Below are 16718 nucleotides of genomic sequence, written 5' to 3' on the forward strand. Positions count from 1 at the left end.
ACAGAAAATCACTAAAAAAACCAGAACCAAATTAATGTTTGTATTCGTACAAATATGCACCTCGAAAATTGTTCGTAGATTTTCCACGACGAGTCGAGGTGGACTTAAGCAACCCCTAATTGCTATTAAAAAAAAACAAGTTTTTTTATTTGTTTTCAGTCGAGTCGTTTGATAAACTTAACAAAAAAAACCTCCCCCCTCCCGAAACACCCGAAAATCGACCTTTGCAAATATTGCTATTGGACAATTGACCTATACAACATAATATGTATTGTCTTGTGTTATCATAAATGTATTATGAAAGTTTATCGGTGGCCAACACTTGTCTGCGGACCGTCCTAGTCGCGCCGATGACATTTTCCAATGTGTGTTTTCGGTGTCCATTTTCGACGGTTAGCCTTTTCGTCGAAAATACAGTACGACCGCGCAATGTGAAAAAATCAATTATTCAGCGCGAACTGCCCTAAGCGTACCCAGGTAGTTCGGTGAAAAAAAAATCCACAATACTTTATGTGACTTTTCCGAAACCTTTCGTCTTTATTAGTTATTCAATTATCGTTTTCCCGAGGTCGGCCGCAGTAAATCCAAACGGTTATCGGCAATCGCACTCGGACAACGGCCAGTGACCGAATTGACAGCCCTAGGGCAAAACAAAGGCCGTTGTACAACGACGATGACGTGTCAAAAGGTCGTTACGCCGATGGCACGGCCGTGACGTCAGATCGATTATTCGGCAGGCAATGACGTCACCGGCGTATGTCGGTGGCCGCGGCGGTAACGTTTTTCATTTACGGGTACACGATGATACCTATAGATGCGTACCCTTATGGCGTTCTGCACGGAAACGCGGCCGGCCGCCGAAGAACGCCATCGACGGCCGCGTACACTCGCGATAGCCGTGCCGGCACGCGCCCTCTCCATCTCGGCGTCGCGACTCGCGATCCGGCACGGAGAGAATACCGTACGTGTGGACCAGCCCGGCGAGCAGGTGGGGAGATTTTCGCGTCCGCCGCCGTCGTCGTCGTCTCATTGGGTCGCGGCGCGCAACAATTACATTATTCCGCTCAGTCCGTCGTCGATGGTCACGTGTCCGGTACGCGGATCGTTTGTTTTTTGGCGCGCACCGTGTGCCCGTCGCCGTTAGCACATTACGCGAACCGCACACACACGCTCTGCAGACACGCGTTGTCGCACGTCGCGCACACACCATCGTCGCCGCTCTGCAGCTCTCCCGGCCCGAACGCAACACAAAATTATCGTTCAATAATTAACAACTATCCAAGCCAATCGACATCTAATTACCAAACTATCTTTTTATTTTTTTCGGTTTTAAAACAAATTTTACTCACGACCATCGATAATACTATATATTACAACTACAGTACGTATATTAATTTTATTGTTCATTTCGTTTGTGTGAGTGTGTTTGTATATAATATATCTAGAGTGTTTTTTCTTTTGTATAATTATTAATTATTTTTAAGTTAAAAAAAAAAAAAAAGTAATCACACTATTTAATTTTCCTATCCGCCACATTGTTGCCGCAAACACGTTTGTCACGAATTTTTACGATGAAGGTATTTATTTTTACGCTGCACAACAAAATATAACATTACAATATTCATTATTAATAATATAACATGTGTTTTAATTACGCCATAACAGCTAACGCCGGGGTCGAAACTGTATTGTATATTATTAATACTAATTAAACGAACGATCCATAGAGACTGCCTTGATAAAAACATTGTTGTCGAAGGCCTATATGCGTCCGCTTTTCCGCCGTTCCCATTGAACGAATTAAAAGTATGTTCGGCCACGGCATTCGTATAACACGTAAAGCCAAAAGGGTTGAATACCCTTCTGGTCCACCTCCCACCTTACTACCCTAGAAGGTTATTTTGGTTCATGTACAACCGGTGCTCGAATTGGAAAAAAATAAAAGTAGGGGGAAGTTTTTACTTAAAAGAGCATACTCGGCATATTGTTTACCCCTAAAAATCCGGGTATGCTACGTTTCCTGAAAAAATTGTTGGGATACTCAGTCCCCCCCCCCGCCACCCAATTCGTGCACTGTGTCCAGCACATAATATTATAACACTAATTGTGACTAACCTTAGAATATTTCATATCGTTTTTGTCTTGTATGAAAACTGTAGAAATTAAGTTTCCTACATTAAAGTTGGTCTGCCTCGTCTCATCATGTACCTAATATGTATTAGGCGTATAGACAATTTTTAAGAATTAGATATAAAACAGCTCAGTTCAGAGATATTATTATCTTATGTAATTATACATGTTTATTAGCAAAGTATTTGGGTTTTTAAATAATAAATACTTGATGGATAACGTTTTTGTTAAATTATTCATATTGTTGTATTTACTGGAATTTTTAAGTTGGCGTCATTATATAATATCTTATATACCAATTAGCGTGTAATCGTTCAGCGATAATGTTTTTTAATAAAGGCTAATTAATAATACAAAAAATGACCCTTTGCTTTTCAAGTACAGCTATAACAAAAATGAGATAGAAAATAGGTTCTTAACTCGAAAAGTACTTAAATTATGCCCTTTCAAAAACAATTTTTTTGATATTTTAAACATATGTCAATATTTGTGTTTAAAAAAATCTTATTTCTTTATTCAATGTAAGCCAAATAATTAATCTAATAATTAAAAATAAACTCGTGCAGGAGACATATGATATTATTATATATTAATCCTTATTTTTTGCATACTCTTAGCGATACATTGTTATAAAAACCAAAATTAGTCCACCTAGTAATTAAAAAACTGTCCATTTATACCTTCCTACTACGTACTGAAACTTAGATTTATTTTTTGCACATAAAAAGCCACCCAAAGAGCCAAGAGGTTGAGCGCTAAAGCGTTAATTAGTTTAAGTGAAGTTAATTTTAACTTATAAACTAAAATGGTTTTTTTTTTATTAGAAATTTTATCGTCACATCGAGTTTTGATATTAATTAATTAACTACTTATTTAAACTGTTTTTCTATTACAAAAAAAACAAAAAAATTGTCTTAAAGCGAACCCCAAATTAATTCGAGAAAAATTGGACGAAAAAATATGTTATTTTGTTCCAAATCAATGTTCGTTATTATAAGCATACAATTTTTTTTCACTCAACTAATATAGGTATATATCATATTCGTTGTTTCGCACATCTTAATATGGTCTTCTCCTCGTTTTTTATCCACTCTCTCTATGTCTCTTTACTCATTATCAAGTAATTGTCGGTACAACACAGCTCCCGCCTATTTCATCTATAGTCTCTTGTCATTAAAACTTATAAGTTCGACGCCTCCGAGTCCGAGTCCAAGTTACAAACAATTTGTACTATAATAATAAAAAAAAACCCGCTTTCTTATACATTTTATTTGTTTGTCTTATATTTTGAAATATGCGTAAAACAATATAAACTAACTTTTTTCTCAGTGCAGTGAAAACTATGGTAAGCATAAAAACATAATAAACCAAACACCAATATTTTATGTTGAACTACCTTGAAGTAGGTACAACGTTTATGCAATTAAACAATTTGTTATAACCAAAGTCAATATGTTTTTTTAGGTACTTAATCAATTGTCGTTAATTAAAAATCTCAAAAACAAAATTTGTTATAAAATTTGCAACAAAATCTTTCAATTTCAAATAAATTCAATTGCTTCCAATATTTACTGCAACAGTCATACAGAGATTGGATACATACATACCATAAGCCTTATAATAGAGTTAGAGTTTAATTCAATCAAATCTTAATAACATGCTCTTTGACGATTCAGCTGTATTTTTTAATAATCAAACAACGATTTGTACTTGTTATGCGAATTAACTATTGATGTACTACTTTTTTAATCAACTTATTAAATAACAACAAATCATGATTAATTCTAAACATTTAACAAATTTTCTTACCGTTGTCCTGTTTTGTCTGTTTTTCCCAATACGGGTTTCAAATTAAAACTTTATAAATTGTTTAATACATTTTATAATACTATTTTAGTTGTGTACACAGAAAAAAAAATACAAACTACAATCAACTAAAATCATGGTTAAAATAAGGACACAATACATTTCTCGTTATGAACTATAGAAATAACTAAATAAATGGTTGGACCAACTAAATTGTTGGTAAAAGCAACTATACATTTAGTTCGGCCAACTAAATATTTAGTTGACCAATTATATATTATTTAGTAATTCCAACTAGAAATGTATTGTGTCGCTTTATTAACCATAATTTTAGTTGGACCTACAATGTATTTTTTTTCGTGTTATGCACACATTTAATTTAAATTCCAACATACTTAATTGATTGCCTATTAATTGTTTTTTGTGTGTATTATTCACCGTTTGTATTTTCTCGAAATCTATAAAATTGCACTTTCCAACGGTTTGATGGGTAAAATGTCGCGTGCCCGTGCAGTAAACCTATATATGTAAATATTATGTGCTTACATTATTATAAATAAAAGTTAATTTGTACTCACGGACGTTTTCGACCGAGTTAATGGGATACTATAAATGCTGTATAAAAAAAAAAATTGATCTATAACGCGTTTGAGATGACTGCGTTAAGCATATAGGTATATATTATATAGTATATAAAGTCGTAAACGACTAGTATTTTATTTTTTTTATTGGTTTTAAACGGTAGAACATTTTTTTTTTACCCAATATCATTAAAAAAAACAACGCACATGCGACGTGCACAAAACACACACTACACGACCGTAAATCATATTAAAGTTTTTATTTTTATTTAAGTAGTAATTAGTTTTCGATTTTATTACTCACATCTATATGGGTAATATTTATTGTACATGAATATTAAGTACCGGGTTACATCCCCTTTACAATCGGATGCTTCCCGCGAGGCCGGTGAACTCTGCGAGGAAAGTTTTTTTTTTTGTTTTTTTGCCAACTCAAACATGTATACAAATTTACTGTTGAAACGATGAAGATTCTGGTAAAAGTGAAATTATCGTCCGTTTCGCTAAAAAAAAAAAAATGATCGAAAATATCAAACGTGTGCGGCCGAAAAAATCGGTCGCCGGTGTGTATCTAATCGAGTTACTTATTTCATTTTATATTGTCCAAAAAGCAGCTAATCCTGTTTTTCAGTCCACTCAAATGTATAATAATATAATACACTTATTTGTATGTGTACGAAAACCGGTCCGGATGCGCTGGCGAGACGCGACGGATATTATTTCAATAAATTACACATTATATTAATGTTTCTATTCGGTTTGTCTTTGCCCAAACACTGTAGTACATAGTCGTCGAGTATTACAGTCGGTACATTTTTTTTATTAATCACAATAATATATTCAACTATTTTCTATTAAAAAAAATATATATATATATCTTAATTTGAGATTTAAACGAGTGCCATCTCATAATAATTGTGTCGTGGTGACACTTTTCCTTATGCTTATACAAAACAATAGGCAAACTCTGGGTCCAATATACTGTTTTCTTTTTTTGTTATAAGAACTTTGATGGTCACTTAAACCAATAATATCAATTTCTGAAAAAAATTACTTGTACCAACTTATTTTTAATGAGCTCGATAACAACTCAAAAGAAACTCAAAGGGTTTTTTATTGATTTATTTAGATTTGACCATTGATTCGCATAGACAAGATATTTGTAATTGGGTTAGGTCAGTTTTTGGCAATGCAGTTTTTAGCTGTACTTATAATGTATGAAGGTTACTATTTTTTTATAATATAATTTGAATAGCTTGATAGTTGAGTTTAATGTATGAAGGTTACTATTTTTTTATAATATAATTTGAATAGCTTGATAGTTGAGTTTATAAAAACCTAATATAATAATTTATAGCTATAAGTGTAACGTACACATATCGATCGTACTTCATTATTTATTTATTTTGAATACAAACATATCGCTAAAACGATATTTATTTTTATTATCATTTATTGTATTTTTTTTTTTAGAAAAATTAAACTGACTAAGTTAGTAAACTATATTATGTAATTATATATGATGCAAACATGTCGTTTTACTGTTAACTATTATTGTTTCATGTACTCAAAATCAATAAACAACTAATAAAACTGTGCTACACTTATATATTGTTAACATGCATGCCTTGTTAAAAAAATAATAGTAATAAACCAGCTAAACGCAAGGAAATTAATTGCGCGCCAACACGGACACGTATATTGACTAAAAAATGTACATAATTTTGACTTGCATGTATTGTATAATATAAGTATGTCTTATTCATGCTAAATTACTAAGCTAGATTAATTAATTTTTTTTACATATGTTTTCCTACGAGTTCTATGCAACACTAGTATAAGTTCTATCTACAAGGAACAGTAATTTTAACTGGTGAAATTCGAGAAGCTTTTGGGATAATGTGTCAAATTGGCTTCCAATGTTCCCTAAATCGCTAAATTTTAATTTTTTATACACATACCCTAGTAATTTAAAAAACTCAAAAATATATATTTCGGTTAACCTATTTAATTTCTGTCGGATCCGTTGTCGTTCGAGGGCGGAGTGGGTAAAAACAGAAATTTGGAATTTCGAGAAAGGTCAAGTCCGATTAATTTGATGGATTAGGTACCGAGTAAACTCTGAAAAATAGAAAGAAAAAAAATATTCACATGGCACTTAAGCGCTGATAGTCACTCGGCTGTATCGTTTTGTCGCGTTCATTGACTTTGGATATTAAAAAAGAAAATAAATAAATCGTTACATTGTTGTTGGCATACAAGAGTGTACAAGAGTCACCGCTATAATATAGTACCTACCGCCGCCGCCGCTGCCGTTACCGCCGACAAACACCTCTATAGTGTATGTGTACGTGTGTGTGCGCGCAAATTGTTTAGTACACTCAAGCGTCTGTGAATAAAAAAAAAAGAAAAGATAGGATGTATAAGAGGAATACGCGTGTATAGAGATATATGTACAAGAATAGCGGCAATCGGGTATTGACGTTAAATCGGTACGAATCTATTTTCGGTGTAAGTCAACAGATAGGCTTCTCCGGCGACGGCACTGTTGCACTTACAACACACGTGCATCAAATGCGATTTGTAATATATACATATATATGTTTGTGTGAGCAAATAAAAATGCATTTTGAGCGTATGAGAAAAAAAAAAGTATAATATTAGAGACCGAAACGGAAACGGAATAACGCCGTCGAGATGCTAAGACGTGCCTTGCGACGACCCCGAGAAAATTAAGAAGAAAAAAATGATGCCGTAAAAAATATTAAACATTTGTTTGCAGAGGATGTTTAATCCGTATTTTGACCCAACCTGACTTTGATCGGAACGCTCAAAACTATATCCGTATCCCAGAACAAAAATGTAGTAAGTCACAAAATGTAAATTTTATAAGAGAGAGGAAAATAAAGTTATGGGTAAATTAAATTATTTAAAAAATTCAATTTTCCGTCGAGATTATAAACTTAATAGTTTGTTTTAATTGTACTGTGTTGGTCCTACGCATGTAATATAGAGACGATATTGTTTCGCTCTAGAAGCGAAGTGGACTTAACACTGGTCATAAAATGCTATTTAGTCATTTAATAGTCCAATCGTTGTTCACCGTAGATCAGGTAATAGAGCGCGAAATTTAATTCTAGGTGAACCAAAAAAACAGAAAATAGAAATTTTTGACTTAATGCACATTTGCTCTGAGGTACGGATGTAGGTTTTTTTATTTACCTTCAGGAAAAGAGGAAGTGTGGAATGTAGTATTATTTTTATCTGTGCGCATAACTAAACCGCACTCTACCTCCCGTGCTAAATTATTTTAGTAACTTTAAAAGTAATTTTGGTTGTTGACCAGTTAAAAATGTTCAGCAAATTATTTTTAATTTAGAAATTTAATTTAATATACGTTACCATTTATGTTTTAAAAGTTGATAGTGCTCTTGAAAAAAATTTAAAAGGTAAAAATGTGAATTGGATACTGTAAAATAACATAAACTAAAGTGCATTCGAAAAGAATAAAATAAAATGAGTGTTTCATCCTTAATGAAATCACCATTTAAACAATAGTTTAAAAACATGATTTATTCTTTTAAATAAAGCTTATTTTTTTATCATTTTAATAATGAGTTGTACATAGATAATAGATTAAATCTGATTAAAAAGGGCGTGGGTTGAAGCTGTCCGCAAAAGTCTTCAAAAATCACATGTCACCTCCTACCCCGTGACAAATTTTTAAATAACCAATTAAGCTTATTATTATACGTATTTGTAGTACACATATACGTGTGTTTAACTTACTAGTGACCACTTAATTATGAGACAACGATACTTAAGCTCGTCATTGTTGCACCATTGCATTGGCTACAAAATAATGCAACGATTGTCACGCCGGAGATAGACACGATCACAATTCACTCCGGCCAATGACGCTTAACGGCTATTTATACAATTGTTGAGTACCTACTAGCAATGTGTACACTAGTAATTATAAAATGTAGTTTTTTTCTTTTTTACTCGAGCGCTCACGATTTGATATCGATTCAAAAATCTAACTAAAGAAAATACCCTGCCTACTCTATATGGTGGTAATTATAACCAAACGCACACTGATTTTTACCTTTTGAACAATACCGAAATATTGATCAAAATATTACTATTTAATATATTTTAATTTGATCAATTTAACTCTCGCTTAATCTTATTTCTTGGTTAACTTTCCGATGCGGAGCTAAGAAGATATTTGGTTTACAATGATATTCTGTGTTGGGATGAGGGTACAATACCAGAATGTAATCAAGTCTAAATTATTAACTTAGAAGGATTAATCTCATTTTTCTAAATTTTGAAGAATGATACTTAATGTTTTTAACTAAATAAAAAATAGGTACTCTTTTATTTAATTTTAAACTCTTCAAATCGAATATAGGCTTGGTGTAAGAATTCAGCATAGTAAGCAGTTATCTAGAGTTCACATTAATACAACATTATTAAAATTAATTATAAACTTAATATTATTGGACAAATATTTATTCTATAACGAGTACCTAATTTACTATGTATTCGGAGAAAACATTTTCATCGACGTTCAACTGAAAACTTAAATCCGTTAAAATTATAGCTAGGTACTTATATGAACACCTAATGAAAAATGTATTACTCTTGAGTAATGCATTTTGACGAGGGCGTTTGATATTTATGAGAAGAATGTACGTAGTAACACAATTTTCAACGAAACTTATACAAACGCTTTAAAAAGAAAATAAAACAGAAAAAAAGAGTGAACATGTAAGATCTCCTCCCCGTAATAGCAGTCGAGACTCTTATTACGAGGAGTGTGTCTTTTATTCGTAGATTGTTTTTAAAAAATTGTATTAGAAAATACAAAAATACCTAATATGTTTTTAAGTCGGTAGTAAATTGTAAAACATTATTTTATAATAATGATATGATATGATTTACTTTTGAGGTGACATATTATGGCTCAGCCCTGAATTAATTTCTCAATTGGTAAGAAGTATTTATTAGGTACATTTTTTAAGACTCTTCATTGGAACATACGACTTTCGAACAAAAACTCCCTTACCCTTGCAACTTTTTTGTTTACCGACTATAATATTGAGTTTTATAAAAAAAATTACTACACTTCACTCTTCCTCTCGTCCTTAATTTCAAACTTTAATAAGTTTGAAAGTAATCATTCAAAGTAAGCCATTATGTACAGCAAATTGTTCTCAATTAAAACATTTTAATTAAGTATATTCGTTACTGTTTAAGTTTCAAAAGTTAATAGAGCTTTGGAAAATACTTTAAAAAAGAAATATTTAGTAATTTTATGATATTGAAAAATAACATAAACAAAGATGTTTTTCAAAAGAAAAACTACAAAACTGCAATTATTTGTTTTTTTTTAATAAGTGTCTTATCCTTAACCAATCACTCTGTATAAATCCAGATTAGAAAAAAGAATGATGAGATGTGGCGAATCATTGAATTTTTTTCAAACCATTATTCTTTCTTTTCTACTGATAACAAACAAATTCATACTGGGAGTTGCTTTATTAATTTAATTTAATTTATCTACAAATAAATTGTTCAATACTTTTGAATTTTTGTAATGAAATAAATAATTATTAAAATTATCTGGCAAAAAACTACAAAAATTATATTCAAACGTGACCATCTTAAGTAAGTTATATTGTATATGATTTGTTTTTAATTCATAATATACCTATTTTTAAACCGTTTGTCATAAAAAAAAATTGTCGAACGCGTGTATGATAACTATATTACACAGGCCATACAGCTTTAGGTATACTATATAATGATATATAAGTGTATAAAGACCTAAACAATCGCGTTATCCCATGCAAATAGCAGTAAACAGTAAATTGGCAAACAAATATTATTTGACCTTGTTTACAACTTATAAGCATTCCCTATCAGGACCTATATTCGCTATTAGGTTTTTGATTGTATAATACCAATACCATTTTGCCAACACGTTTTATTATGCGTGGATGTCGCCTATTTTTATTTTTATTTTAACCAAAACCGTTAGTGTGTGATATAATATAATAAAAGCCACCAATAATAATAATAACACCAATAAAATGGTATAACGAATAAGGCTTACCGGTTTCCACCTCATAGCATCCTTCGATTCCTACATCGGTATTGTACGTGGGGTAAGGGATGACAGATTTATAACCTTAGGGCCAAATTATCAAAAACAAGTTTTGAAATCATTTTTTTTTAAATTATATTTTTGTTATAAAAGTTAAGAAATAATCATGAAAATTCCACAGTAAGCTCAAATGAACCTATTCCCCGTAATAGTCATGCCAGCTAATAAATTAATTTTTTGGACAAACACGGGAAATTGAATATATTTTTATTTTTCTGAAAGTTATATAATATTATGTTACAACGTTCCGTGATTTGACAAATATGCACATTTTGTTAAAATTGTCTTAATTTGGACATTTTTCGACTGCTTTTACTCGAACCTAGCAGTCATTACCTGTGTGATTTCTGATCGATAAAAATACTGAGCGAGTTATTAGAAAATAAATTATAATGCACAACACCTAAAAAAAAAAAACATACAAATTAATTTGCCCAAAGTTCATTATTATATCATACTATTACTATATTATAACTATAACAGTATATAATTTAATTTGTATAAATTGATTTTTAGACTTGTTATAAATTGTAATAATAGGTGTTGTGCGTCCAGCCTAAACAATAGACATCTCAAATTAAACGGCCAACTTCACAATGGGGTGCAGTTGTGATTGACTTTTTTTTTTATCAAATCCTATTTATTTGATTGCCCGTGTAACCTGAGAAGCGGCGCGCATGTCAAAACATTAAAGTTTCCAAGGCGAACGTGCATAAAAAAAAACCTATTGTATTTTATGTATGACAGTACGGTGTAGGATGTTCCTTAGGGACGCCTAGTCCCGCCCATACCGTCACGCTGGTTTAACTTAGACCCCCCACCCCCATTAACAGTATTAAAATAGGGATACGTTTTAAAGGCGGTATATCAGTGTATCATTGTATCAATAGACGTTAACACAAAACTTCAACGGCGCTAAAGCGTTAGTACAATTTTTCAGCATTTTATTTTAATTTTTTTTAAAAATCATAAAAACGATTGTTAATTTAAACAAACACGTTTTAGACAACATGATATCCTCCTACAGGAAAGGTTAGTAAAAAAAAAGTGTGCTGTGTGTGCTTTTATTAGTGGAAATGTGTGTTTTATTTTAATCAGTCAGCAAGTATTGCGAGCCAAAACAGTCTTATTAAATATCGTTCACCTTTTCTATAAAAATTTATACTGTGTGTTGCAATGCATTCTTTCAAGCGGTTGAATATTAGTTATTACCAAATGCCATAACAGTTTTTGCCGATTATTGCAACCGCAAAAAAAAAAGACAAATGTATATTTTTATATCACACTACAAACACCGTTAAAGTCTCCGGGCTTTTTGTTGAAATTTCATAATTTTGCAAATATTTACAACACACATTGTGCTTGCATATTATTATGCAGTAGTGATTGACTTTTTTTTTTTATCAAATCCGGTAACGTGGGACGCATATGCAATCAATGTGTATACATTAATCTCAACGGATAATTGTTTAGCATGATTGTCAATTAAAATAGCTCATCAGCCGTCTTGTATTTGCTTTGATTTTAAAATGATAACGAATACCTACTTCATATTGACAAATGTATTACAAAAACGACAACAAGTACAACGTTGAGCGGGTAACATTTTTCTCGTTTGCCTACTTCTTCGTCTTATTAAGTGCCGATTCCTTAAACAGCAAGTTTATATTTGTGTTATCCAACAGTAGATTGTCAAAAATGTAACCCACAGCATATAACTTAACGCTTTATTGTTAACCGTTAAAATTATAAAATCATTTCTTATAGTGAATCAAAAACCTTTATCGAAAATATTTTCTAGAGAACTTAAACCGTTTTATTAAGCACCTGCACGTGCTTAACTAAATCTCAAGCAAGTAAGAAATTATGTGGGCTGTAGTGTGCTATTTAATAAGTTGGTTTATGAGCTGATAAATTGCTTAATTGTAATATAAAAATACTATGGTAATTTTCAATGGTTTATTTAAAATTTAAATTAAACAAATTTTCAATACTAGTTAAACATTAATAATAATATTTAAAGCGTTTATACATTTAGTTTGCCAAACTATTTATTTAGTTATCCCAACTATAAATGTATTGTGTTCCCATAATAACCATAATAATTATAGTTGGTCCAACTGCGTATTTTTTGCAGTTTATTCAGTATTGAGTATGTTACAGATATTCCATGATTAAGAAAAAATAAAATGAAAAATGCACTGTTATTGTGTTGTAATAGCGTTGCCTTCTTTTAATTGTCTTTAGGCAGAAATTTGACTATTTTTTTTTTTAGTTGAATAAGTTTTTAATATTTGGGATATCGTGAGACCTTCTGGGACATACTGCATGTAATATAATACGACTAAAACACCAAATCTATCAATACTGTTCAAGCTGGTTGATTAACGTGATATCTCAATTTTGTGTTACAGGAAAAGAAGATAACTCTAGCGAAATTTACCATTCCGCTGGTTCGTCGTATCCAAGTCCATCGAATATGCTTTTGTTCCAGACACAGGTTAGTCATCTTAACTATTATTACGGTAGTCCATAACTATCTTAATTTTTCACTATGCGTTCTCCCGCCGCATTTTTTTCGAGCCAATAAAAAACCATGACGACATTTTATTCCCACGTGATACCTTCGTAAGCCGTCTATGTGAAATCCCTAGTATTTCTGTAAATTATTTTCTTTTATTACAACCACGACAGTTACCACAGCATCAAAGCGCAGTCGATAATACCAAGAACAAATCATAATAATAATTAATAATACTGTTCGTTAAAAAAAAAACAATTGGCTACTTGTTTTAACGAAGTGTAGTTATAATGGTTAGAAAGTAATTACTAATGGATTAAAAAACTTATATACTTACATATAAATACCTGGTCAACAATTAAACTAATTTTAACCCTAAGTAAAAAATAATAATTATTATTATTTAGAAGCTTTTGGCAGTTATAGAATATCAATAGTGCACAGTATTTTTAAATGAACCCAAGTCGCGTGACTGAACGAGGGAAAAAAATCTAACTTCAAAATGGTACTACATATTGATCCTTATTAAAAACTAGTTGATTAAATCTACTTTCTAAATCCAAAGGCCATATGATGTTAAGTATTCAAAATTTTCATTATTTATTTAAAAATGCGATGAATCTACAAATAAACATTTTTAACAAGTCGAATAAACAAAAAAAATGTGTTTTGGCTTCAAATGGTAATATCATAGTTTTATAATCAATTCTATATTTTTGATGAACAATTCCATCTAATTAATTCATTCTCTGAGTTAGCCGACTGCACTGCATAATATTAATTTATTATATTAGTTAAATATTTTGATGTGAACATTCGAGATAATATTACAATATTTTGTTATAATCAGGTATATAAATTTAAGCATAGGCGTAAATATCAATAAAATAAAAATTCTGAAAAAATAATTTTAATAGCGTGTCTTTGTCATGACTCATGACTCATGATCAACAATTGGGTTAATAGTTGTTAATTTATATTTTATATAGTAACATACACATCTAGAACAAAAGGTCTTTTTGTGATTAAATCAAACAATCTTATCCGTATACAAGAGTAAAAAAACCAGATTAAACGATTGAAATCTATTATAGAAATGACTTGTGACATATTTTCTTGAAAGAGTGTGGTTGAAAACAATTATAGAAAACGTTTTTATCATACAGTTTGTTGTAATTAAAAGCAAACATTGTATTGTGTTTACTGAATGATAGTATCATTTACTCTATAAAGAACAGATCTATATTCGATATCATTGTTTAAAAATACTTACTCTATCGAATCGTTTAAATCAAAAACGCCTGAATAATTATTACAGAAAATCAATATTGATACGTTATAATCATTTTGCAGTTGTAGATATGAACGAAATAATTATTTATCGGTTTAACAAAAGCACAGCATTATTGTGCGATTAAATTTCTCACTAGAATATTGATATCACTCGGTCCAGTTGTAAAGTTTTTGAGATAACTGAAACTTGAACACTAACTAGAACTTAAGCCAAGGTATTATATAATATTTTACAAACGATCGAGACCATCCGCTTATTAATGTTGCTATAAATACAAAAAGTCAGATTGAGCTAATAATAGTATATAATATTAATAATAACATATCATATACTATTTTTACTTATAATACAGAACAAATAATTTTCTTACAAAATATTTACTATACAATATTTTCATAACAATATAACTGAATCTGCGATATTTTTATTTTTAATTTTATTTTTACGAACAATGGTATATAACTTTTTTTTTAAGATAAAATAATAAATGACACACAAAATTATCAAAAACTGTTCCTCTAGTTGTGATTGTACTTTCCTACAGATATCTATATCTATAACCACAGTCCACATACCAATATAGCCTACAACCGTGTTTGCAACTAAATCTGTTATCAATTACCATTTATCAATGACAATAAGCACAAATGCATAAGATGTGATAAAATATATATTTATAGGCTTTATGAAGCTCTACGGAGTGAACATTTTTAAAATGTATTGTTTAGAGAATTCGTTGAAAAAAAATGCATATTATGTTACTTGGTTTCAATGTAGTACCAAGAGAATACGTATTGTAAGTTTTTGTTAGCAGTTAGCATATCGTATTTTGAACTTTTAATATCTAGTAAACCACTCTCTACTTCATTAGTTTAGATTATTTTTTCGTGCGCTGATAGAATTGTCATGTGTGCGTGAACTTTCTAGTTTTGGCATGTGTGTAACAACAACGAAGGTAGCAAAATAATAAAATAACAATAATAATAATCAAATTAGTCCCTTTACCAGCAATGGGCGTAAGGGTGGCCGGATTGGTTACGGGCGAGCTGCTACCAAAGTCGCTGACATTTATGAACAAAATGCTTCCCAAGACGACCGTTTCGGACTTACAAACACTGTACCCGCCATACCTGCTGCCCGGTCATGCACCGAATCACGCGGCTATTATAATTTAATAATAACAATAATAATAATTGTCTTACAAAAACACGCCCCTAAGCTCGTCCTCCACCCACGTCGTTTCTATAAAAAATAATCTACATTGTACACAGTGTATGCACATAAAAAAACACCCGGAAGCCGCCATTTTATCGGTCGAAAGCTCGCTTGCACATAAAGTAGAATATAATGTATATCTATCTACATATAATATATATTTATATATTACTGTGTGCTAACACATGTTGACAAAACGTGTAAGTCCTAAGCGAATAATACGCGACATATAAAACCATAATACAATTCATATACTAACCGCTACCTACAAGTAAAAGTCAGATCTATCAAAAATAACTAAAACCATTCATATACAAGAAAAACGAATGTATAACTTTTATGTTTTTATTATATAACGATTATTACAAATATTGTAATATCACTAATATTCATATCCTTCAGAAACTATCTCAATAATATTATAATATAATATTACACATAATTTCTTTCCGTAGTCAAACTATATTTATAATACAATATACAAATTTAGTCAGTTAATCTCTGGAGATGTACTTACTTAAAACATGGATCTTTAATAAAATGTTGTTGAAAAATTGTCGAAATATTGTCTACTATATGACAGTTATACTCTAATAATATTTTGTTTGACAAGATTTTGGCAACATTTCAATATGTTTGCTGTATGAGAAATCATATGTCCAATAAAAAACAAATATTAAATTGTTTTTATTGTAATATACCCGCAGCATTTGTGGCTATTAGGCAATAATTAAAAATACTTTTTAAAATATATAGTTTTTTAAAAAAATATATTTTGATTTGTTATATTTTTTTAATGATAGCAAATTTTATGAAGTGAGTAAAAAAAGTAATTAAAAAAATGTCCAATTGACTTTTACGAATATAAAAATAACAAATTATTTGAAACAAATTAAGGGCAACCAATAATTTCGTCATCTATAATTGAATAATAAATGATCAAACAAAATATTACATTTTATTAAACGCTTCATCTAGATAAAAAAAATGACCGAA

The 16718-nt window shown here is 30.6% G+C and overlaps 1 protein-coding gene across 2 annotated transcripts in view; it reads left to right on the plus strand.

The window, feature by feature from the left end:
- Positions 1–1079: 1079 nt before the first annotated feature.
- Positions 1080–16718, plus strand: part of LOC126844231 (probable nuclear hormone receptor HR38) — a 29427-nt gene continuing 13788 nt past the window's right edge. Inside the window, exons 1-2 of one of the 2 annotated variants that reach the window (XM_050582251.1) lie at positions 1080–1381; positions 13107–13192. In XM_050582251.1, the coding sequence (XP_050438208.1) occupies positions 13172–13192 (21 nt within the window). In that variant the 5' untranslated portion in view covers positions 1080–1381; positions 13107–13171. Of the gene's footprint in view, positions 1382–1415; positions 1578–13106; positions 13193–16718 lie in introns of those variants that run through there. The other variant, XM_050582252.1, reaches the window with a different exon arrangement.

Source organism: Adelges cooleyi, unplaced genomic scaffold, assembly GCF_023614345.1.
Source record: "Adelges cooleyi isolate 19-005CV unplaced genomic scaffold, UGA_ACOO_1.1 ACOO_flye_CR_arks_rails_tigmint_CR_PRNA_651, whole genome shotgun sequence".
In the NCBI taxonomy this organism is placed as follows: domain Eukaryota; kingdom Metazoa; phylum Arthropoda; class Insecta; order Hemiptera; family Adelgidae; genus Adelges; species Adelges cooleyi.